Source organism: Patiria miniata, unplaced genomic scaffold (genome assembly GCF_015706575.1).
Source record: "Patiria miniata isolate m_02_andy unplaced genomic scaffold, ASM1570657v1 HiC_scaffold_14, whole genome shotgun sequence".
Classification (NCBI taxonomy): domain Eukaryota; kingdom Metazoa; phylum Echinodermata; class Asteroidea; order Valvatida; family Asterinidae; genus Patiria; species Patiria miniata.
In genome coordinates this window covers 4231487-4255272 of record NW_024037052.1, presented here as the reverse complement: position 1 = coordinate 4255272, position 23786 = coordinate 4231487, and the positions used below count along the sequence as shown (strand labels likewise).

The 23786-nt window shown below is 40.9% G+C and overlaps 3 protein-coding genes across 3 annotated transcripts; 1 reads left to right on the top strand and 2 right to left on the bottom strand.

The window, feature by feature from the left end:
- Nucleotides 1–4798: 4798 nt before the first annotated feature.
- On the bottom strand, nucleotides 4799–5731 carry LOC119722231 (prolactin-releasing peptide receptor-like). Its single transcript, XM_038192275.1, has one exon. It carries the CDS (start codon nucleotides 5729–5731, stop codon nucleotides 4799–4801), a length of 933 nt encoding a protein of 310 aa, XP_038048203.1.
- Nucleotides 5732–11415: 5684 nt separating this feature from the next.
- LOC119722230 (cholecystokinin receptor type A-like) lies at nucleotides 11416–12355 on the bottom strand. The gene is made up of 2 exons (XM_038192274.1): nucleotides 11901–12355; nucleotides 11416–11788 (listed from the first exon to the last, which is right to left on the bottom strand). Exons 1-2 carry the CDS (start codon nucleotides 12353–12355, stop codon nucleotides 11416–11418), a joined length of 828 nt encoding a protein of 275 aa, XP_038048202.1.
- Nucleotides 12356–17413: 5058 nt separating this feature from the next.
- Nucleotides 17414–23417, top strand: LOC119722229 (neuropilin-1-like). Its single transcript, XM_038192273.1, has 6 exons — nucleotides 17414–17462; nucleotides 19613–19663; nucleotides 20062–20181; nucleotides 21383–21588; nucleotides 21888–22020; nucleotides 23071–23417. Exons 1-6 carry the CDS (start codon nucleotides 17414–17416, stop codon nucleotides 23415–23417), a joined length of 906 nt encoding a protein of 301 aa, XP_038048201.1.
- Nucleotides 23418–23786: the final 369 nt, after the last annotated feature.

The window sequence follows — 23786 nt, the reverse complement described above, 5'->3', positions numbered from 1 at the left end:
CAATATCACTGTGATATTGATCACAAGCGATTTTAGATCCCAAATCGACCTAAATCGCTAATGCTGAGAAAATCCCTCGGGAAGAATGAAATACATTTTCTCAAACATTAATGCAACAACTTCCCAAGAACCTAACAGTGTCCCCATTATTAAGTTAAAGATACTTTCCTCTTCGACGATAGAAACCGGAAAAAATAAAACGTTAAAAGAGAGTAATTATTTTGTTTACTTGGTATTAACAGTCAGTGGCGTGACTAGGGTTAAACCTAATTCTGGTGGGCCGGTGGGTGGGTGGGGGGGGGGGGGGCACCTAGGTGCACATAATTTTCAATGGGGCACTGAAGGCAATTGACATATTTTTGCACAGTTTAAGATTTTAAATGGGGAGCGCGGGGGGGAGACATTCGTTGTTGAAAAGGTCCACTTTATGGTGAAAAGGTCCACTTCATGGCAAAAACTGTCCTTTTCCACCAGGCTTTATCGCCATTTTTTTTGGTTACAGAACAGTGTCCCCAAAAACCTCTCTTGCTGTGGTTGACATGTAGAAATAGTAACCGCGGAATCTGAATCTTCTGTACATAGGAGTAAATATCGTGTGACATTTCATTTGACTCCAAATATTTTAATTGATCTTCAAGAAAGCAAAATAAATGTTGTTTTATATTTCGATGACATCATATATAATGATGTAAAAAAAAACCAGTCGGATGATTCATTTTGTGGTAAAATGGAAATCTTCATATAGTGGCAATAAAGAAAGTCAAGGCAAGCCTAGCCAAGCTTTTCCCAAATCACAAAAAAAATTATATTCAACCGGTTCCGAATGGCTATTCACTGTAGGCCTTTGTGTGCGTCTGTGTACACAATAGCCCATTCATGTGGCGTTACGGGGGAATCCTATACAATAGCACTGCCCAGCCCATCAGTGACAGGCAATGAGTCCGTGAGTCTATCCTCTCTGGGTCCAAATGGTTAGGTTTCTGAGTTTATTTCTTTGTAAATTGTGTTTATCCAGCTTACAAACTCATGGGGCATCGAACCGGGGACACCCGTGGTTTAGTCGAGTAAACACAAACAAAGACATGTAAAAGTAGGCCTACATGTAAACAGGTATATTGAATGTTAATACGTATGTGAGCATTTTGAAACGTGTAAATTATTTTCGCAAACTGACTTGATATATCTAAATTATTGAATAGCATTGCTGGAAACTAATACCCGACTCCGAGACTGAAAATGTTATCAAAATGTGGCGCGCCCAGGCAATTAATGGTTGTGCCTCTTTTGTTAATGTTTATAAAATATGCAAAACGTCCGTTTGTCTATTTCCTTTCTACACATTACGCGGTTCAAAGAAGGATGATTAATGGTGTCATTAGAGTTGTTTTCAATGAAAAGGTATTATTGCTTTGATGTAAAGCATATGGCAATTATCATCTACGGAGAAGCTGTTAGAAAGCTTGACGAACATGCCGCGCGTGATTGTATAGTTTTTGGAATTTAAAAAGGTCAAAGTTGGTATATACGTGCTTTTTCAAAATTTCGATTTTCTTTTCCGAACGAAGTTTAAAGGAATATAATGTCCTGCAACAAATAAATGTGCTTGTTTATTTTTGCAGGGCATTATACAGCTTGAAAGTGGGTTTAATGGTGCGCTCCAGTTCAGAAATTGCGCACACTATTCAGTAAGCCCCGGACGTTTTGCATATTTTATAAACATTAACAAAAGAGACACAACCATTCATTGCCTGGGCGCGCCACACTTTGATAACATTTTCAGTCTCGGAGTCGGGTATTAGTTTCCAGCAATGCTATTCAATAATATTGATATATCAAGTCAGTTTGCGAAAATAATTTACACGTTTTAAAATGTATCACAAACGTACTAACATTCAATATACCTGTTTACATGTAGGCCTACTTTTACATGTCTTTATTTGTGTTTACTCGACTAAAGTACGGATGTCCCCGGTTCGATGCCCCATGAGTTTGTAAGCTGGATAAACACAATTTACATAGAAATAAACTCAGAAATCTAACCATTTGGACCCAGAGAGGATATACTCACGGACTCATTGCCTATCACTGATGGGCTGGGCAGTGCTATTGTATAGGATTCCCCTTTAACGCCACATGAATGGGCTATTGTGTACACAGACGCACACAAAGGCCTACAGTCATGCAGTGTTATATTTCATAAATTGATATGAGATACAGAAATCCTTAGACATCCATAAAGACATACATGATAAGTACACAATTACAGGACTGCGGATATCGTCATTCACAGTTCACGACATAGTCTTAGAACGAGCACTTTTTCCAAACAGACGCAAGGTCAATGCAAAAAATATACAACTAACATCTGAGAATTTAACAATTAACAAAATGCGTGAAAGTGATATCACATTCAAGGAAATGTTTCTAAGCTATTTAATTGAGTAATACATTCCAATTTATGATGCAACAATCCACATTAATTCACAAACGGTGCACGGTTGAAAGAAATCTACTGGTTCAACTCGTTGGATTTTACAGTGCCTGATATCTTGCAACATGTTAAATACATATATAGGAGAAATTATAAAATAGACTTCATTGTTTTTTACAAAAGAGAAACAATCCAAGCAAACTATCGCTACTTTCGCGTACGCCCCCTTCAATGGCGAAAGCACTATGCTAGATATTGTACAAAGCAAATTAAACCAATGACGGATTATCTGAACAATAGATGGCACAGTGCTTTTGCCTGATAACGTGCTTGCGGACTGGTTTGTTTAGGCATAGATTCAAGCGATTCTTGATATAAACTTCCACAATGTTACTTTAATAACCACTTTTACGAATAGTCACTATAAATATATAATTTAAAATCCTCAACTTTGAAATAAATTACGCTTCTAAGTTTAATAATTTACTTCAGGTTCTACGCAATTTCGGAATTGAATCCGAATTTTTGCCACAATAAACATCTAACAGAGTAAGATAGCAAGTGAATTTCTCAAAACAGTTACAGTAATCATCTGCAAACTTCAAAATAATCAGATAAATCCTTACAATGTGAAGTGATGATACAAATAGCGAAACCTATCAGTTGAAACCCATAATAATATATCACAAATACAAGATTCGAGTATGATACATTCTGATATGTGACCGAGTCACAAAACCAATTAGAATAGTTGGGTATACGGTAGCATACTTATCTTTCCAATAAAAAAGGATAATTGCACAGAATTGTTCAAAATTTGAAACGAAGTAGGCCTAGGCCTCAACACATTTTTAAAGGCTAACTTTGTTACACCAATGTATACTGTCAACAGTTTTGGCAAAATACCATTTCCCTTTTTTTAGGGGAAGGGGTGTGGCGGGGGTTGCAACAGAACAGTTCATCATTTTGCCGACATGCCGATTACGTTTCGCCATAAGTTGGTTGCCACAAGTAGGTTTGAATTATTGGCCTGAAAAATAAAATATCGAAGAATCTCAGCAATTCCATTCTGTTCTATTCATTTAGCAAAGGGATAACTGGTTGTAATGTCTATCATTCGCACTGTCGCATCCTTTAGATCTGATCTTTGTAATGACAATAGAGTAGAGATTAAAGTGGTGCAATTTTATTATTTTCGTCATAACTACCTTGACAAAGGTGTACTGGCACAGAAAACAGCACGATAACTTCATTTAATAACCAAGAATACAAACCACACATTGTACAATTCAAATGATCTACCTAAAAGCCACTTCACAAATCCACATCCAGTGTTTTGGTGTGACATGATTGAATAGTTTACATGTTTCTCTTCTTAAATAAGCACATACGTTTTGAACCGTGACGTATATAATTATTTTCGTATATGATTATTTTGGGTAAACTGTACAAAAGAAACCCCAATATTTCTTCCACTTGTGAAAAGGTTTGTCACGGAGAGGCCAAAACAATTTGCACCATGTGAAGAAAAATTGGTTTTACAACAAACACAAAGCGAAGCGAAGGATTTAGAACCACGTGAACAATTTTGGCTTTCAATTATACTGTTTCAGATGAATCGGGGAAAATACAGGAAGTCCACTTTTGACAGCAATTTTCACCTATTTTTAAAACTTATTTTAAACTTTTGAGTGGTAGCTATTAAAGTTGCACTTGCATGTGTTGTCTCTGAGCTATAGTAGTTTGGAAATTTCATTTGCGAAACCTGTTTGTCCACGGAGGTATACATTTGATCTGCTTGACTGAGCTCAGCTACCGGAGCTTGATTTGAAGACAAATATTAGCACACTTCAAACAAGCATATATATGTGATTTTTTATGTAATGTTATGCAACAATGAATTTAGCCTACTGCTCCTTGTATATTATGATCTTAACACTGACATGAATAATCGGACAGCCTCGATAAAAGTTACCAGGTCCAAACATTACGTTGCCAAAGTTTATGTGTTTGTCAACTACAAAAATGTCCAATTTACATAGAATAACATGTAGACAAGACTAATTTTGGTGACTTATATTCAGCTTAGCATAATATCACTATTCTTGCGACTTTTACATAGCTTTCTTTCAACACTCATGGTTAAAGGGCTACATTTCACTACCATCTGAAAAAAGACAATTGAAATGAGTAAACTAAGTAGGTGAAAATCGCTGTCAAATGATGATTTCCTTTATTTCGAGTTACCAGCGTGTACATGTAAATATGGCCTACATCGACACACGGTTTGAAACGAGGCTCGTGGTGACCAGAAACCGAGGACTATACTGGATCAAAGGGACACTTATTCGTTGTGCACGGCGGTTTTTAGGCAGCCTCTACCTGGACCGACTTCTTGCCGAGTATCTGCAGCAGTCCCTTCCTGAACTGCTTGTACTTGAGAGCGTAGATGAAAGGATTCACGCAGGAGTTGCTGGCAATCAGGGCTAGGGACAGAAGGAAGTACCAGTCGGTGAACTTGGCGCCCCAGCCGAAGTTCCACAGCAGAAAGATGATCTGGTTAGGAGACCAGCAGACCAGGAAAGTGATAAAGACGATCATTAGGGTCTTAAAGGTGTTGCGCCGGGCTCTCAGTAAGGAATCGCTCATGCTCTCTGGGGCCCCTGGAGCAGTAGCAACGGTCGACGGGCCGGACCGGTTGGCTTGACGCTTTAACTCGACACTGGTACGGACATAGGCGAACAACATGACGCCTACTGGTAGGATATATTGGATGAACACCGTCAGGATGCCGATAGCTTGAGACCCGGGGATTGGGCGTGGGGTGCATCTACCGTCCGGAGTGTTCTCCACGATCATGATGGTGTAGATCTTGATAAGCACGCCGAAGGTCCAGCAGAACGCAATGGTCAGACCCACCTTCAGTCGCGGGTATTTAGCGAACGTAGCCTGGTACTTGTAGGGATGCACAATGGCGAAGTAGCGTTCTAGAGTCAGGGCCAGCAGGTTGAAGGTAGAGGAGACAAAGAAGATGATGATCATGAAGTTGGAGATCCAGATATGGCACCAGATCCAACCTCTGGCGTCATTGGGAAGAGGATCAGGCAGCGGCACATCCGTCTGCAAGATGATGACCACAGAGCCGAAGAAATCGATCACGGCCTGGTTGAAGATGAACGCGTTCGTACGCGTTTGCATGGCCCGTACCTTCAAGATGACCACGCAGACTAGAAAATTACCCAGTAGGCCCAAGACACCTACCAAGGACTTGTAGACCCTTAAGATCAAGATGTCCTCCATGTCGAAGGAATTCGATGTTTAAACTCCGGAAATAAGATACTAAAAATCTGAATTCGTGGACTTTAAACGGCTGCCTGAACTATGGGCGCTTCGTCTTAAATGTCGCTAGGCGTGCGCCCCTTTGCTGCTTATATAGCTTTCCTGTCTCGTGCAATTTCTCTGTTGACGCTTTCGTAGAACACAAAATCCTAAGTCACTCTCATCAACCTAAATATTTCTGTAAATGAATGTTTGTTCATCTTTAGTGAGACTCTTTATTTTTTCTCCTTTTGATGCATAAAAAAAGTTTGTTACAACCTCAATAATGGCTTTGGTTGCGTTTTTATATTAGATTTGGCTCTGAGAATCATAATCGTCAGTTTTGAAGTTGCAGTGTCCTTTTCAATCCTGAATATTTTATGACCCATCTAAATTGTGTTACCATCAAAGGGCCAGAAGCAATTCGAAGGCATCGCGTCTATTCCTGTCCGATTTGAGCTCCTAAAAATAGGATGGTAGGCCTTTGTTATTCTACAGTGTTTTCATGCGCCGTCGATCCTTGACGAAATGTCCCAGCAATTGGACATCAGGCGTGAAATTGCTTGGCGGCCGCCGACACAGAAGCAATTACTGAACCTCGCTTTTGATTAAAAAAGAAAAAGAGAACTGTAGTCGTGAATAATTTGTAGTTCGAATTGAATCCATTGTGCCGCACTCGACATAAAGGCAAGCTCATTCCCAACGACGGGTATAGTAAAGTCACGTATACGGACTATCAGAATAGCACGATGTACAATGAATACGTGGTATATTGAAGGCGCGTATAAAACGTTGGTAATTACTCGAGAACTGACCTACTGATTTAATGTTAGAAACCTTTTTCAAATGGTACCCAAATGACCTGTGAAAGTATTCCACCTGGAATGGTATCGTTCCTGCCTACACATTTTGTACGTGCGTTATCAACGGAATCCACTTACGAGACCCCAAAACGTGTGCATATGATTCCTCTGTTTTCGCAAAAGGTATAGCTGCCACTGAGCAAAATCTACGGGTAGCAGATTTGGGTTACCGCTCGATAGTCGAAGGTTCGACAGTCCGAAGTGTTATTGATCCGAAGGTTCGATAGTCCGAACTCACACATTTCCCATAACCGGGGGTTCATTAGTCCGAAAAGGAAATAACGTTCGTTAATCCGAGCATTTAATGGGATACTCCGAACTCCGAAGGTTCGTTAGTCCGAAGGTTCATTAGCCCGAAGGTTCGATAATCCGAATTAATAATAAGGTTAATTAGTCCGAAGGCTCAATAGTTCGAAACAAAACCAAGGTTCAAAAGTCCGAAGGTTCATTAATCCGAAAGCACATCAGGTTCAATAGTCCGAATTTACAAGAATGTTCAATGCTGTTAATTAGGACTATTAAACCTTTGGACAAATAATCCTTAAGTTAATTTATCGAACCTTCGGACTAACGTACCTTGGGACTATCATCGCATCAAATGCTCGGATTAAAGAACCTTATTTCATTTTCAGAGTAACTCTTCCTGCTTCTTTTGGCGACACTTTCACTGGATAAGTTTTTATGCTTGACTGCACAGGAGACAAGGGGTTGGGTGAAATCTGACTTGCGCCAACTTGTCAGGGCTGGATAAGAGACAATTGTTTAGCAAAGAGACAAAACAGGATTTCATTAGCTTTTAAACTTCGTGTTTATTTAAAACATTTAAACTAAATTAAAAAGCAATTAAATTCCACAGTGTCTTAGTCCTCAACATGGCCACCATCTCGTTCAATGCACAGCTGGGCTCGGCGCATCATTCCTGCAACAGCACGGCGAATCACCTCCCTGTCTTGTCTGAGAATGTTAATTTCACGAGTTATCCTTTCCTGGAGGTCATCCAGATTTGCCTACTGAAACTCTTGCAAGCAAGATCCACAAATCTGAACTGGTTATCATTCCATAACCGGAACCAAGACAATGGTTGTGTTCTTTTAAATTGTCTCATTCTTATCCAGCCCTGACCAGTTGGCGCAAGTCAGATTTCACCAGACCCCTTTAATTGTTTCCTGTGCAGTCATGCATGAAAACTAATCCAGTGAAAATGCCACCAAAAGAAGCAAGAAGAGTTACTCTAAAAGTATATATGAAAATATCTTATTTATATTGCTACAGAATAAAACTATGGCCAATTTTAAAAGTGTATAGTTTTTGTTTAAACACTGTATTTGGAAATATACTAGCGGTTACCGGACCTAAGATTCATCAGAAATAGTCAGAATATTTTGGTCTTGGAACCACTGTTTTGCACCCTACTTAACGCTCTAGAAGAATTTTGATCTTTCAAACGAACAAAATGCACAAAAAACAAGGAATACGCATATTTAAATAAAAGCAAATGGAGATTAAATGCAGGCCAGAGCTTCGATACAAAGAATAGTGCAGTTTGTATTGCCGTTATCGTCAGTTAGGGAGTTTTTTCCCCGCAGCATACCTTTTAGACCATTTTTAAAAGTAAGTGCCTTTATCGGTGGCAACAAAGAGGTCTACTTTCCAGTGGCAAATTGGTTAGAGAAATGGGGCATGAAAAGCGGTCGTTTTGTGTCCATTGCGAAGTGTAGACACAAAACGGAAGGCCGCGTTATTTGCAATCTTGCAGAGCTTCCTGTCCTCTCCCACGTTTCCGGTCAGTGTATTGTCTCCATAAATGAAAGAGCACGATGATCTAAAACATGGCATCCTTTCGGATGCGCGGGGTTTTTTTTCCAGTCCATTTTATGTCAGTCCATTTTTAATCGTCTATCTGACTGAAGATGCGAAAATGGAAAGGCGGCTTAGTGGGGCAAAAGGATTAGTAACTGTATGGGGTATTTAAACATTACAAAAGTTAAGCAATGGAAAGCTGGTCCTAACACACGTATTTTTTTTAGATTGATGCAAAATGGCTAAACGCTTCTCAAAATAAGTAGCACAGGGTGTCAAAAACTCAACGTTTCAGACGTGCTCTGCCCGTCGTGAGGAGACATTAAGTTTAACATTAGGTTTCGTCATTGCAATTATTCAATTGTATTTACAGGGTTGTATTTACAATCTTATATTTTATACTATATGTAGCACCAATTAGCCAATTTCACTAAGCTACTTTTAGGTGGAAAAAAATACTGAAATTGCTCAATCCATTCAAAGAATATCACCATTTAAACACAATGACCATAAAATATCACCAGCAATAAAGCCTCAGTTTAAAATTTGGTGACATCACAGGCGGGATGTGCCCAGTAAAATATACACCCTTTCACTTAATTGATTGTATTTCTGGATCTAGGGACCCAAATGGACTTGGGTAAATAGGAGTGGATTGAGAAATAGTCCGGCTTTAATGTAAAATACAACTTCACTGAAGAAAAAACATTAAACAGTTTCAATTATTAAACTGAATGTTGCACTTTTTTTGGCCACACTCAGTAGATGTTTATATCAATGCATTCATTAAATATTGTGCAGTAATATGGAATGACATTATAATTCACAATGATTCTAGCACATCATTAGGGACTTTCTAAATAATTACACAATCAACTTCACTGTACATGACTCATTCACAATAAATCAAGATTAAAATTCCTGGAATATTTTGTTTCACTACATGACGGCATTAAGTTGAATTGGCTGATTAATATGCTAACTTTTACACATGTTGAAGTTAAACTCAAATTGGTTTTGTTTCGAGTACTGGTTATCGGTATTGGTTGTTGACGTTGCTCAGATTTATATGGATGTGTACATTTTGGAAATTGGCAGCGGGAGCGTTATGAATTTCAATAAATTTTCAGAGATAATGTTAAAAGACCAACCAATCCCCGTACTCATGTGAACGCTCATTTTATTTATTTACTTATTTTTTCTTTTGCAATTTACATCGGCAATTTTAACTCTCCCGCTTTTAACTTTAATGTTAACTCTGCAATAGCATGGCGAGTTAATGTCAACGCCATTCATTTCCTCAGATTTATACCTTCTCTCAGATTTATAACTCTCTCGGAGAGGTTAATTTCAATTTACAGGAAGGTTAAATGTCAGAGACCGTAGCTTTCCTCTGTTTTATAAGAATACTCACATTATTTGGAGTGTTACATCGCGACAGTTCAATTGTTTCTGCCTTCCTGACTACTCCGTACTCACCGGTAGCGATTTTTCCCCATACAACACAGTCGCTACTATAGAGAAAATTACTACGGATGGCGCTATTAAAGTTAGTGTATACGTGCTTTTTGGGTATGGCACCTTGACAAATAGATTTTCAAATTGAATTGATAATTTTCTAACTTATGAGCTTTCCAATGAGACATCATACGAAAAAAAATCGGTCTATGACAAAATCAATTTCCTAATTCATTCTGAATAGTGTGCGCATTTTCTGAATTAGAGCGCGCCATTTAAAACCAATTTTTAAAACCGTGTAAAGGCCTGTAAAAACAAACAAGCACATTTATTTGTACAGGACATTATATTCCTTTAAATTTCGTTCGGAAAAGAAAATCGAAATTCTTAAAAAATACGTAGCCTATATACCAAACTGAAAACAACTCAGTTGAGCGAGTCACTGTAATGTGTAGTCTAGTTGATACTACATCGGACTGCATGTACATCCGTAGACCTGTACTGGGCCCAATTTCACGATGCTGCTTAACAGGTAGCAGAAATGTTGTGATTAGCATAGCAGAAAATATGCTAACGTTCAGCACTATTTCACGTCGTAGATGTGCTGACGGTCGCGCGTGCATGGAGATTTCTATCGTTACGTTACTAAGTTAAGCAATTTTTGTCCTCTGAAGTAAGCCTGCCTTTTGCTGTGCTTATGCTTATGGTCTGCATGAATTAGATGGAGACTCTATTAGCAGAAAATTGTGTGCTTAGCAGCGCCATGAAATTAGGCCCAGCTGGGTCATGAGTTCGAATCCCACTGCATGGGTGTTACTTTTTTCTCTCTCTCTTTCTTTACTGCATTTTGTTTTCTCTTTAAAATATTCTAATCATTTGGAAAAAAATCTTTTGCTAATTTGTGGTTTGGAGATTTATTTTTTCAAGGGAAAAAATATTACTCATCGGTACACGCCTACTGTGTATAGATTTTGGATGCGATTTAAGCCCTTGGTATATTGAGAATCGGCAATGGTGCGCCGTGGAACTTGACTTTTCTAAAACAAAGTGGGTTAAAATGTTGTTTTGAGTCAGAATTAAGCTGCCCTTAAATATGAGCGATTTAAGTTTGGCATTTTTGCACCTTGAAAAAACTATCACACCTCGGATTGGGTGCACATCCTAAACGTGTGAAATGCTCCCCTTGTCAACTTGTAAAACCATGTCTGAATTGTTCCACATCTCAACAGTTACTGAGACGAGATTTGCACCGCAAGTTTGTCTCTTGAGTTTTGAAAACTTGAATAACACGATTATATCGAAACCCGTGCGTAAAATTACATTGAAACTCAGCCTACTCAAATCTTTTTGTGCAATCAGAAAATTACAATAAACATAACGAATTGATCTTCATACCAAAGCGACATTCTTACTTAGTTTTGTGTGTGATTGAAGGAACCTGTTGAACCAAAGTTATCACATCCCGTACATATTGAATACAAAGTCAGAGTCTGAGAGTGTGAGTTTTGATGTGACAGTGGACATATAAATGGTGCATGGCAGCCTTTACGCTGCGTCTACTTGGGCCGATTTCTTGCCTAGTATCTGCAGCAGTCCGTACCTGAACTGCTTGTACTTGAGAGCGTAGATGAAGGGATTCACGCAGGAGTTGGTTGCGACCAGAGCCAAGGTAAGGACGAAGTACCAGTCGGTGAACTTGGCATCCCAGCCGAAGTTCCACGACAGGAAGATGATCTGGTTGGGAGACCAGCAGATCAGGAAAGTGACGAAAACGACCAATAGGGTCTTGAAGGTGTTGCGCCGGGCTCTCAGCAAGGAATCGCTCATGCTCTCTGGGGCCCCTGAAGCTGCAGCAACGGCCCTGCTGACGGTGCCAGTTGACGGACCGGACCGATTCGCTTGACGCTTTAACTCGACACTGGTACGGACGTAAGCGAACAACATGACGCATACTGGCACGATATACTGGACGAACACTGTCAGGACACCGACACCTTTGGACCCAGGGATTGGGCGTTCGATGCACCTACCGTCCGGAGTGTTCTCCACGATCGTGAGGGAGTAGATCTTGATAGCCAAACCGCAGATCCAACAGATCGCTATGATCACCCCCAACCTTCAGCCGCGGGTACGAAGCGAACGCGGCCTGGTACTTGAAAGGGTACACGATGGCAAAGTATCGTTCTAGGGTTACGGCCAGCAGGTTGAACGTGGAAGAGACGAAGAACATCATCGTCATGAAGTGAGAGATCCAGATGTGGCACCAGATCCAGCCAGTGGCTCCGCTAGGTAGAGGGTCAGGCAGCGACACATCCGTCTGCAAGATGATGACCACAGAGCCGAAGAAATCGATCACGGCCTGGTTGAAGATGAACGCGTTCGTACGCGTTTGCATGGCCCGTACCTTTAGGATGACCACGCAGACTAGAAAATTACCCAGTAGGCCTAGGACACCCACCAAGGACTTGTAGACCCTTAAGATCATGTTTCCTCCATGGCGAAGGACTTTGATGTTGAAACTTTTAAATGAGGAAACAGAATTATTTTGTACTTTTGTCAGCTGAAGTAAATAATGGAGTTGTCCTATACCTGTCAAATTTTTAAATACCACTGGTCGTACACTGCAGTGCTTTTTATATCACCTTAAAATCTTGACATCAATCTCCCAAAGAGGCGTGCAACGACCTTGGTCATCCTCAGAGCTAGAGCTCCATCCATTCTACATCTTCAATGAAACTTAATTATTTCTGTCACAGACTCATCAAGGTAAGTGTGTTATAATCGGATTAATTTTGTGTCCTTTTCTATGCCTTTTTTGTTGGGGTCCTCTTGTATTTTTTTTTTTTGGTTCCCATTAATTTTAGGGGTTTCTTTTAAGATCACATGATTGCCAACCATTGATTCATTCCCAGTAGCAAAAAGTAAAACGAAATAAATTCAAGGACGAAAGAAATAAACGGCAGCTAAGGCGAATGGCTATTTCTGCCGCCTGTGACACTGCACTGACGTCAAGGCTTCGTCGGTAACTTTTGTACTAGATAACAAAGAGTGTTTGTACTAAATAACAAATAATAATTACATTTTGATAATTTGTTTGTCATTTGCGTTGAAGCACTGGCCTCGAGGCAGCGTGTAGCAGATCTTGGTGCTTTTCTCATGAGATCCTTTACTTTTGATATACGACAGATTGGATTGACCTTGGATTTACCTTGGATGCCACACCTCATCTTCATTGTCGTGATAGGTTAAGAGGGGTTATATATCAATGTTTGTTTTGGCAATTCATGCTTAAAGCAGAGAAGTGTGGGTGCTTGGGTGGCACTCTCTGGAAGCTTTTTCCAAGGCTCTATACTAGTACTCTCTGGGTGTAAATTACTAGAGTACTGCCCCCACTGGATTACTGCCCTCACTGTTATGAAGTCATTTTTACCATTTTAATACACATTGAACAAAAATGGGCGTCTGCATAGGTGTCAATGCCATGGGAGTTGGTGGGCAAATGTCCCCCCCCCCCCCACCCACCATCGAAAAAATGATTAATCGGGAATATGCTAGAGAAAGTATAAGGATTTGGGGCAGGTTGGGTTTTGCCCCCCCCCCCACCCCTTACAACAAAATGATGATGACACACAATAATTATATGAAACTGTGACGCACCCATACACAAGGACTCTTACAAAATCGGTAGAGTACCTAAGGGGCCATTCAAAATGTTTAATGTCTTTAAATTTCGATTTATTTTTTTGCAAAACTGTGGGTGGGTGGGTCAAGTTAAATTGTCGAAAATCAACATTTATAGAAAATCGAAAATCGTTTCTGCTTTCAGGGGCGGATCCAGGAATTTTCGCAGGGGGGGGGGTTCATCGGCAAAAAATCTGATAGGTAGACACATTTTTTCTCCAGACACCTGGCCTCCGTAAAATCGAAAAGCGGGGGGCCGCGGGGGGGGGGGGGTGTTGGGCTCGTACCATACTTTCAATCGGGGCGCTGTTCACATCGACGATTATTAACACTATATCACTGAACAATGTACATATACCCCCTTACCAAGCTGGCTATGTACGTATTCAAGGCGGACATTATCACTTACACAAAAAAAATGTGGGTGTCGGAACAGGGGGGGGAGGGGGGTAGCTAATTTTTAAAGAATTTCTGTGAACAAAAAAATGACAGAGCTGGGGGGACCCTTTGCCCGGTACATGCATCCTGGTAGTATATACCATACCGCACATGTACCGTCTATTGTGTATACACGTACGTCTATCGGAGCACCATGTGGGCCGTGCAAATGGGCTGAATACCAGGTTCATTCGTCTTAATACACGCCTCGAGCGTCGGTTACCAATCTCGACAACGAAATTAACCGGCGATCGTGTGTACGGGCCCGGTTCCTGCTATAAGGGAACAAAATCCACTTTTAAATTATATGACCTACCAAACATTGGGACATTAAGAACATACAGGTATGTCATAGATGAAGGGCAGGGATTTGAATTTCTGAGAGAATTTTTTGGGGTAAAATATCGATGACAACAACAAAACGCACCATTCTTTCAATGGGGCGCTGTTCAAATTGACGATTATTAACACTATTATCACGGAATAATGTACATATACCCCCTAACCAAGCTGGCTATGTACGTATTAAGGGCGGACATTATTACTACCAAAACAATTTGGGTGTTGGAGCAGAGGGTAGTATATTTTATCAAGAATTTTCGATGAATTTCTATGTTTGACACTCCCCCCCCCCCCCCCCCCCCTCTGGATCAGCGCCTGGCTTTAACCCTTTGCCCGGTACATCGGCGCACCACTGGGGCCGTGCAAATGGGCTGAATACCAGGTTAATAGGTATATGAACAATAGAAAAGAGGGCCGTAGCCTTCATTTCTATTGTCTGCCTGCACTTTAAATGTGAAATTACTAATCCTTATGCGCTAGCTTATCTTATAACCTCACAACACTTCAAAAGTCAACAAAATTTGACAACACAAGTCAGATAAAACAGTATGCATTGTATTATCATCCGTCAGGTTCATTTTTCTTAATCACGCTTCGAGCGTCGGGCAATCACAACGAAATAAACCGCTGATTGTGTATCTACGGGCCCGGTTCCTATAAGGGAACAAAATCCACTTTATTAGTCTGCGGCATTAAGAACATACAGGTATGTCATAATGAAGGGCAGGGTTTTGAATTTTTTAGGGAAATTTGGGGGTAAAAAATGTCCAATGACAACGACAAAACGCAACACGAAAAAAAAGATGGCCATCAACGTGCGATGTACAGTGCATGGTCTAGTCTGGGTGTGTGTGTGTGTGTGTGTGTATTTTGCCTGTGGTAAACTAGGCAGCACCCACGCCTGGAAAGCGCAAGTTGAGAGTTCTTTTTTTTTCTCCAAAACAAACGAAATTTCTAAATAAACTCAAAGAGTCGTGGGAGTCATTACGCCTCTTTATGCCACGACAAAAGCGGGTGTTTTTTTTTGAGCGAGCTGATACTTATTATCACCATGGAGCTCTTTGTTATAGCTCTATGTTATCACCGTTTAGAATGGGCTTGTTTTACGTGTTTCAAGATGGATTCCTAAGTACGGATACCAGTGGGCTGTGTTGTTGATAAGGTATACGGACTGCAGCTGAACTCCGCCGTTGCTGAACTGGACATGTGCTATGTTTTTATGGAATGGAAAATCGAAATTTAAAAGCATCGAAAAGTATGTCATTGTCATCACGAATATCGAAACTTCTCAGTTGAAGCTACGGTCAACATTGCGTAATTTAAAAGTGAAACAGATTTCAATGCTTAAAGGCCGACAGTCCCGCGCAAAACGGTAACCTAAAGAGTGTATTTTGATAAATTTGCTATAGCTGATAACTATTTTCTCGAATTTCTCAACCAAACACCTTCAAAGGGCCTGCATGGAAATCAAAGTAAAGCAAGCTTCCGCAATAAATAAAAAAAGGCCAACTCTGTCGATGTCCCGACGATGGTCTAATTCGAATGGCGGTGGTGGTTGTGGGCGGGGGCGATTTTGTTTTCACCCAAACGCCATCCGCATATGGGTGTACGCTATTACTTTTCTAAAAACATGAGAAGAAAATCTAAATTAGAAAAAAAAATGAATTCGAACGTAATGAAATTCGAACTTTATTTCCCTTAAAAAAAATCCTCTGAAGCCTCAGGTTGGAAAAGAAAAACATTTCGGGTACAAAACGGTGATTCGAACCCGCAACTTAGCAGTGCAAAATCACGACCCTGTCAACTGACCTATCGCACCGCTCGCCAAAACGTGAGGGAAAAATAATTACAATGTATGTACCTGCGTACGTATCATAAAAGTCTCGTGGAGGGCGCTGAACAACGATGTATGTGGATGTAGTTTTGGGAAAAAGACATTCACGGGGGGGGGGGGGGGGGTTCTGCCTGTTATCTTATACCATTATGTAGTAACGTGGTCAGTTACGGTAAATCAGCTTGCCAAAAGGATGCTCATCCAAGTGGGGGCATTTGGAGGAGATCTACCCGATACTAGTTTTGTTGCTTTTCAAACAGCACGCCAAATGCAAAAAAAACCCAAAAACAAATCTTTGCCGCAACCATCTTGGCGCGGACCTATTCCAGTTTTACATTGGACACAAATACAAGGATCTTATCTAATAACCTATAATCGCCGTGGATATTATCGTGATGGCGGTACGATACCAAAAATACTTTGAGTTATACTTTATATTCTGTACATTCTTTCTTTGTGTTCTTTTTTAATTATTTGTGTTAAACCATTTTCATTCGTCTTCATTGCTTTTGTCATGACTGACACACTAAGCAGGAAATTAAAAAAACCACTTACTGTATTTCCTTGTTAAACTGCGCGATTTTACAAAGTCACTTCAATCGAAATGTCCTCAATTTATCATTGTCAACACAGACTGTGTACCAAAATTAGTTTCATGACTCTGAAATAGATCACGCTGGTTTTCAAGGATTTGATTGACACTATTATGGCTATAATAAAAAGCTGAACTGGCTCCTGCCTCTCTTTCAAAAATAAGCCGTGGTCGCTTTGGAAATGATCATTTTGTTCGCTGTTGTACCCGTAATGGTGGTACGATGTTGCGTCTCAGTGAGATCGAAAAAGCTCGTTATACATTTTAACTTAGGTGTTTTGTTTTATATATTTGCTTATTATTTGTGTCTACCATTCTATTCGTCGTCATTTTATTTATCATGACTGACACACTATATATACACTATATTTCTTTGTTTAACTGCGGGATTTCGTATTGTTTTTCGTTTTTCAATTTACATTTCCTCAATTTATCGTTGTCAACCAGGATATGGAATGAAGGTTTGAAGTACTAGAGTTGTTAAACAACATGGTTTCATAACACGAAAATAGATCACGGTAAGTTTCAAGGGTTTGACTGACACAGTAGGCCAATGGTATATAAGCTGAAATATCTGCCGTCCCTTGTCAGAAGATCAGTCGACGTCCAATCTAATTACTTGCACCTGAAGAAGATATGCCGCTTCGGGTACAATAATGGCATCCAGTCGCATCCTGGTGATTCTGTTGTTGACTATTTTCTCTGGTAAGTAAAGAGTGAAAGTACCGCTTCAAGTTTGTGCTGTCCTTGCTATTTTCAAAATGTTACCCGCATTACAAACGTTATTCCATTTTGAACGAGACATCGAACAAAACCCGCCCCGCGATTTCTTTTTATCCCAAACGACATCCACATATGGGTGTACGCCACTATGGGGTTTTGGACTTAACTTTTATAAAAACATGAGAAGAAAATATAAAATTAGAAAAACAAGTGAATTTGAACGTTATGAAATTCGGACTTTATTTCATTTTAAAAAAAAATCCTCCAAAGCCTCAGATTAGAAAAGGGAAAAATTCGGGTGCAAAACCGAGATTCGAACCCGCAACCTCGCGGTGCAAAATCGTATCCTCTATCGACTTTCGCTCGTACCCCCCGCCCTGCAAACAGGACGCTGGGATACTCTGATGAATTCACGCTCTGATTGGTTGGATTTTGCGTAACCAGTGATCTGCGCGTCATCAAGGTCATGACTCTGTAAGGTTTGAAACGGCCGTTTCGACTGATTCATTAATACTCTTTTATTCCAGTTTAGAGATGTGGGTTTTTTTTCTCGTTGAAAAGCGTAATAATGTAGGCAATTTTGTAAAACTTATCTGTGTTGGAAATTGACAATTCCCGTCACTTGCTCAGGCTCCGTTTCGAATCACGAACGGTCGGATTGCATTATGCGACGCTCAAAATTTGTCCACATAGTCCGCAATGAAACAGAAATCACATCCGGTATGGAATGTGCGCATTTCTATGGGAAGTTTTCGGATAGCATTAGCGCACGTTGTCTAACTGCGGTCTTGAACAGCTGCAGCCAGATGCTTTTTACATAGGTCATAGGCCACTTCCTTCACAAGATTCTGTGAAGCTCATCAGAGTATCCCAGCGTCCTGTTTGCAGGGCGGGAGGTACGAGCCCCATGCGGAAACAAATAATTATATACCTATATCAAAAAAGTATCGTAGAGGGCGCTAAACAACCATGTATGCCGATGTCGTTTGTGAAAAGAAAATTTGCACCCGGCCCATGGTGAGGTATGACTTAAAATGCATAATTACTTTTTGTTTCACTTCGTGAGGAATGCATTGTACAGGGTGAGTAAAAAAAAGAAGAAGCGGAACACAACCCCCCCCCCCCCCCCCCCCACAAAAACATTTCATATTTAAAAAGTTTGTTGAATATTGTAAACTTTTAAACTGAGGCTTTACCACTGGTGATGTTTGAAGACAATTTTGTGGCGACGATTTCAGTAATTTGTTCATCTAAAAGAAGCTTATGAAATTGGCTTTCCAGTCATTATTACTAGAGTGATACATATTTTTTTAAATATGAAATTATATTTTTTGGGTTTGGGTTCCGCTTTTTTAATGTTTGACCTAGGCCAACATAATCAGCGACACCACGAAGTAACAACCAAGTGAACTTGAGTGCGCGCTTCGCGCGCGTATTTAACAGAACCGAGTGATTTTCGTTTACAAAAAGTAATACTCATGTACACCATGCGCTGACTCGCTCATTTTCTTTTTTCACGAAGTAACACTCATCTTTATTTCACCTATTTGAAGGCTTTTTATTAAAATATTCTGTAATCCTACAAGAATACGGATTAATTACATTTCGTTTTGAAACGTCTTTATCCAAATAATATTTCTGTAACAGTGTTGTAAGTTTGTGAAAACGAAAATCGCTCGTGCCGGTGTCCGATGTGCGCGTGCACACTTTAGTGTTCAACTTCGTGAACCAAAATTTGCCATTAGGCGGTTTTCACGCAGTAACACAGAAGTGGACTGAAGTGGACTTGGGTGTTACTTCGTGGTGTCAGTGTCGAGCTTGACATCAGCGCTAATTTTTCATTTGAACTTGAATTTGACGTTATCTTGGCCTTCACTCCATGATGACCTTTGACCCCAGTCTCGTCATGTGACATGGTGGGGCTCGGCTGCTGATACTTTTGACAACGTTTGGTTGAAAGCGGTCCAAATATGTTGGAGCAATATACAACTGCAGCGATTGTTACTATAACAAATAAATATAACTAACTAACTAACGGAGAGACATGATGACTTGTTGAACTGCTATAGCTACCCCGCAGATAAAAACACAATTATGTTTTTCCTGTTATCCATGAACTTTCTCGTTTCAAGGACCATGCATGTCTCATCCTATCAATGGAGATGAACACTTTGGAACATCCGGTAAGTTCAGAATGAGAGCATGCAGGCTTACGGAAAAGAAACCATAACGATGCATAATTATAAAGAAATAATATTAACCTGGGATTCACATCATTTAACTTTAACAAAGCATCTTTACAGCGTCCTCATTCTCTTAGAATTTCGGCGGCCTACTCACAAGGTTTGGACAAATATGTCAGTGTTCAATCTAAAACGACGCTGTTATGAGAAACAAAGTTTGGACATTTTAATACTACTCACACTTTTGAATTATCCGAAGTAGGAAAACAATCGTACACTGCACATATAAATAAACAAATGTTTCACATATTTCTAAATAATTTGATTATCATCGCACAACATTGTATGCCATTAAAATAATGTAATAAATGTATGCAATTTTTCTTCGGTTTCATGAGCACCCTGCATCGGTGGGCCTTTAGGGATGCAAAACGGGGCTATCCCTGATAGCAGCATCACAGCATCGTCTTTCTACTATTATGCCATTTACTACCCACGTGCCGCTCGTCTTAATGTTGGTGAGTTTTGTTTGTTTATTTTTTACTTCCCATTTATAAACGCCTTTTGGGTCAAAATCCCAAAAGAATAGTTGACACAATTTTGACGATATTTTATTCAACGAGGTTTATACAAGTTTGTTTGGAATGATCTGAATCGTATGCAAAACACGTTGACGCGTATTGCCGACAAAGGTGACTGTTATGTTAAGAAAAGTATGCTTTAATTTAGCCAAATGACTAAACGTTAACACACTGTTGCTCATTTTTATAGATTCGGGTGTTGTTAATACTCTCATTTTGAAGAAAAAAAGTTTGCGTTAGTCTTTCTGCAAACTACCGTCATTGAGAAAATGATTACAATGGCAATTAATGACAAATTCATATCAAGGGAAAGGGGGCTGCATCATCCCTCCATGGGTTGCACACTTCCAACCCGAGGTCAGTGTTCTCCCTGCCCCTATAAGTCCACCTCACCAGAATTGGGGGGAAAAGATTACACATTGGACGCTATATTTTTACTTTACTCCACAACAGTGTTAGTCGAATCCATCACCAATCAATTTCAAGTCCGATCAAAGCTATATTTTAAGCCCACTCACGAGTCCTCACAAGTAACAGTTGATGAACGATAACAAAGGACAGTTCGCTTTAACACGTGTCTTGCGCAAGGGCGGATCCAGGGGGGGGGGGGGCAAAGGGAGCCATGCCCCCCCCCCCCCCCAAAAACGAAATCAATTTTTTTTTTTATGTGACATCGCAATAACGGCAGGCAATGAGTACACCACCATCTTTTCCTAAAAAAAAACATTGGTTAAAGTGGTCAGAAATTGCCTCAGATCGCACCACAGAGCATCTAGAATCCAAAAAAAAATCGGGGCCCTGCGGGCCCCGAACCCCACGCCGTAATTTTTTTGACCCACTTTTTGACATAGCAATAAAGGCTGGGCAATGAGTACACCACCATCTTTTCCTCAAAAAAACATTGGTTAAAGTGGTCAGAAATCGCCTCAGATCACACCACAGAGCATCTAGAATCCAAAAAAATTCGGGGCCCTTAAGCGGGCCCCGAACCCCACGCCGTAATTTTTTTGACCCACTTTTTGGGGGAACAAAATTTTTTTTGGCCCCCCAAAAAATTGTGTTCTGGATCCGCCCTTGGTCTTGCGACTGCACAACCTTTGAAGAACTTGACTCTTCCAATACCTTTCTTGTCAATCAGGGAGCTACGGGTGGCAACCGAGAACGCCAAATGGGCAGTGGATCCAGGTCGACCTGGGTAAACCCACGGCAGTTACTGGGCTCACCATGCAAGGCAGATACTCCACTTCCACCTATTTTGTCAGGGCATTTTCAGTGCAGTACAGCATGACGGCGGACTCCGGTGACTGGAGTAGCTTGTCTAACGACGTTGGACAAACTGTCACGGTCAGTGGTTTTCTGAACACACACTGTGACGGATCTAGAAGGGGACTTGCGATTTTGCAAGACTTTTTTTTCTGGACAATCAAAGGTTTCACAAAGCAATGAAATACTGAACATAATTCACACGTCAATCATTCACACAGTATAAACATTTTCTTTTCGACAATAATGACCGATTTCAAAAGCCGTCAAATCATTGTTTGAGTGTGTTGCACTTTATATCGAGATCTTTGGCCACAGACCTCAACCAAACGTACTCAATACATTTTCTCCCTTTAAACATGTAATCAATTCTCTTACAGTTCAGAGTGAGTAGTGGTGCAGCGACAAATGTCACCTTCCCGATGGTACCCCTAGCGAGGTATATTCGTATCTTCCCATCTCAGTGGCAAGGTGGCTGCTACAATCTAAGATTTGAGGTGCTCGGGTGTCAAGGTACATTGTTAATGCAATTTATTTATTTTGTTAAATAGGCTAGTCTAGTCAAGGGCGATCCGGAACCCATATATTTTTTTTTTTGGGGGGGGGGGGCAACAAAATGCTGGTCCCCAAAAAGTGGGTAAAAAAATACGGCGTGCGGTTCAGGGCCCGCTTTATAAGGGCCCTGAATTTTGGTGTTCATTCTAGATGCTCTGTTGTGAGATCTGAGGCAATTTGTCACCAATAAACAGTATGGTTTTTTTAGGAAAATATGGCGGTGTACTCGTTGGGTGCCTTTTATTGCGACGTCACTTAAAAACAGTTTTTGTGTTTGTTTGTTTGTTGATGTTGGGTTTTTTTCGGGGGGGGCATGGCCCCCTTGCCCCCCCCCTGGATCCGCCCTTGAGTCTAGTAAAGCTGGTCAACTTTTTGCTAAGGTCCAGTAGCGTAGCCAGGGTTTACATCCTAACGGTGCAAGTGAGGGGGGAGCTGGAGGGCGCCCAATTTCATCCGTGCTGAATTGAAAGGTAGACAAGTTTTTGTTTTTTGTTTTGGGTTTTTTTTTTCCACTGGGCACCAGCTGCCTTAAAATCAAATGGGGGGGGGGGGGGCATCTTTCCATGTTGGCGCCGTTCAACATGGGACTCATGGTCAATTTCAGACGATATAGGTGGGGTATTCGATTTCCATGGGAGGGTAAACGCGGAAACAGGGTTTTTGTGAAAAATAAACAGAAAACGTGTAAAAACGGGAAACATTAAGAACAACACGTTAATAAATGGTAACTTATAGTACTGTGCTTTTCTTCTGGTCGCCAAATTTCCAGTGGGGGCGACTTGGGGAACGATTATTCATGGGGCGCCCCCACGCCGACACCACCCCGGTATAGCTACGCCGTTGATTCACATGTGACAATCAGTGAGTCGGTCAGGTACAAAGAGAACTTAAGGTGAGTCATGAGGTCAAGAAGGTCGAGTCGAGTCACAGTGTGTGGTCGAGTCGAGTCGAGTCGATGTTTTTTTTGCCATTTTGGATCAGTTGAGTAGAATTTGCCCATTTTTACAGTTCCTGAAGATGGTGCGATTAAGTTGGTTGACGGCGACGACGAAAGGAGCGGCCGTGTGGAAATCTACCACCACGGCGAAGGTGTGAGCTGGGGAACCGTCTGCGCCAGCGACTGGGACATCAACGACGCTGACGTCGTGTGTCGTCAGCTGGACCTCGGCGCCGCAGTCCAGGCTAATAAAGCATCGGAGTACGGGACAGGCGACCTGCCCGTCGTGATGAACAAAGTCGCCTGTGAGGGGACAGAGAGCCGGCTGGCTGACTGTCCGTTTGTCTGCACCGCCTATCAGCAGTGCAACAACTCCGACGTAGCCGGTGTGGTCTGTCTGCCCAAGCTAAGTAAATAACAGTTTCAGTTGTTCATATCCTGAATTTCTCCTCTTCTTCTCATTATTTGTCATCATCATCCTCATTTATAGACACTTTGAACCAAGACAAATAGGAGGGCAATTCAGTAACATCGCATGAACAGAATTAATGGCTAAACAAACGCACCCCTATACCGAACAAATTCACTGCCCCTCCACGGATGGCTTCCTTGAAAAGGATCTAGTTATCGCCGTCGACATCACTATCACTCCCATTAACCTTTTGGAAATATTATGGTTCAAGTCCACAACAGGAGGGCGCTCTTTTGTTTGGGTATTATATGGGCAACTCATTATGGTCGAAACGTCATTACGAAACGTCTTGGTCCTGGTTTCCTGATGTGCGTT

What these genes read in the sequence shown, in the direction of transcription:
- LOC119722231 (XM_038192275.1), bottom strand. Translation starts at nt 5,731, where the DNA reads ATGGAGGACATCTTGATCTTAAGGGTCTACAAGTCCTTGGTAGGTGTC.
- LOC119722230 (XM_038192274.1), bottom strand. Translation starts at nt 12,355, where the DNA reads ATGATCTTAAGGGTCTACAAGTCCTTGGTGGGTGTCCTAGGCCTACTG. An exon ending in CGTGGAGAACACTCCGGACG is followed by an intron (nt 11,789 to 11,900) that starts GTAGGTGCATCG and finishes CGTCCGTACCAG; the next exon opens with TGTCGAGTTAAAGCGTCAAG.
- LOC119722229 (XM_038192273.1), top strand. Translation starts at nt 17,414, where the DNA reads ATGGCATCCAGTCGCATCCTGGTGATTCTGTTGTTGACTATTTTCTCT. An exon ending in TGCCGCTCGTCTTAATGTTG is followed by an intron (nt 20,182 to 21,382) that starts GTGAGTTTTGTT and finishes CTTGTCAATCAG; the next exon opens with GGAGCTACGGGTGGCAACCG. An exon ending in TGAGGTGCTCGGGTGTCAAG is followed by an intron (nt 22,021 to 23,070) that starts GTACATTGTTAA and finishes CCATTTTTACAG; the next exon opens with TTCCTGAAGATGGTGCGATT.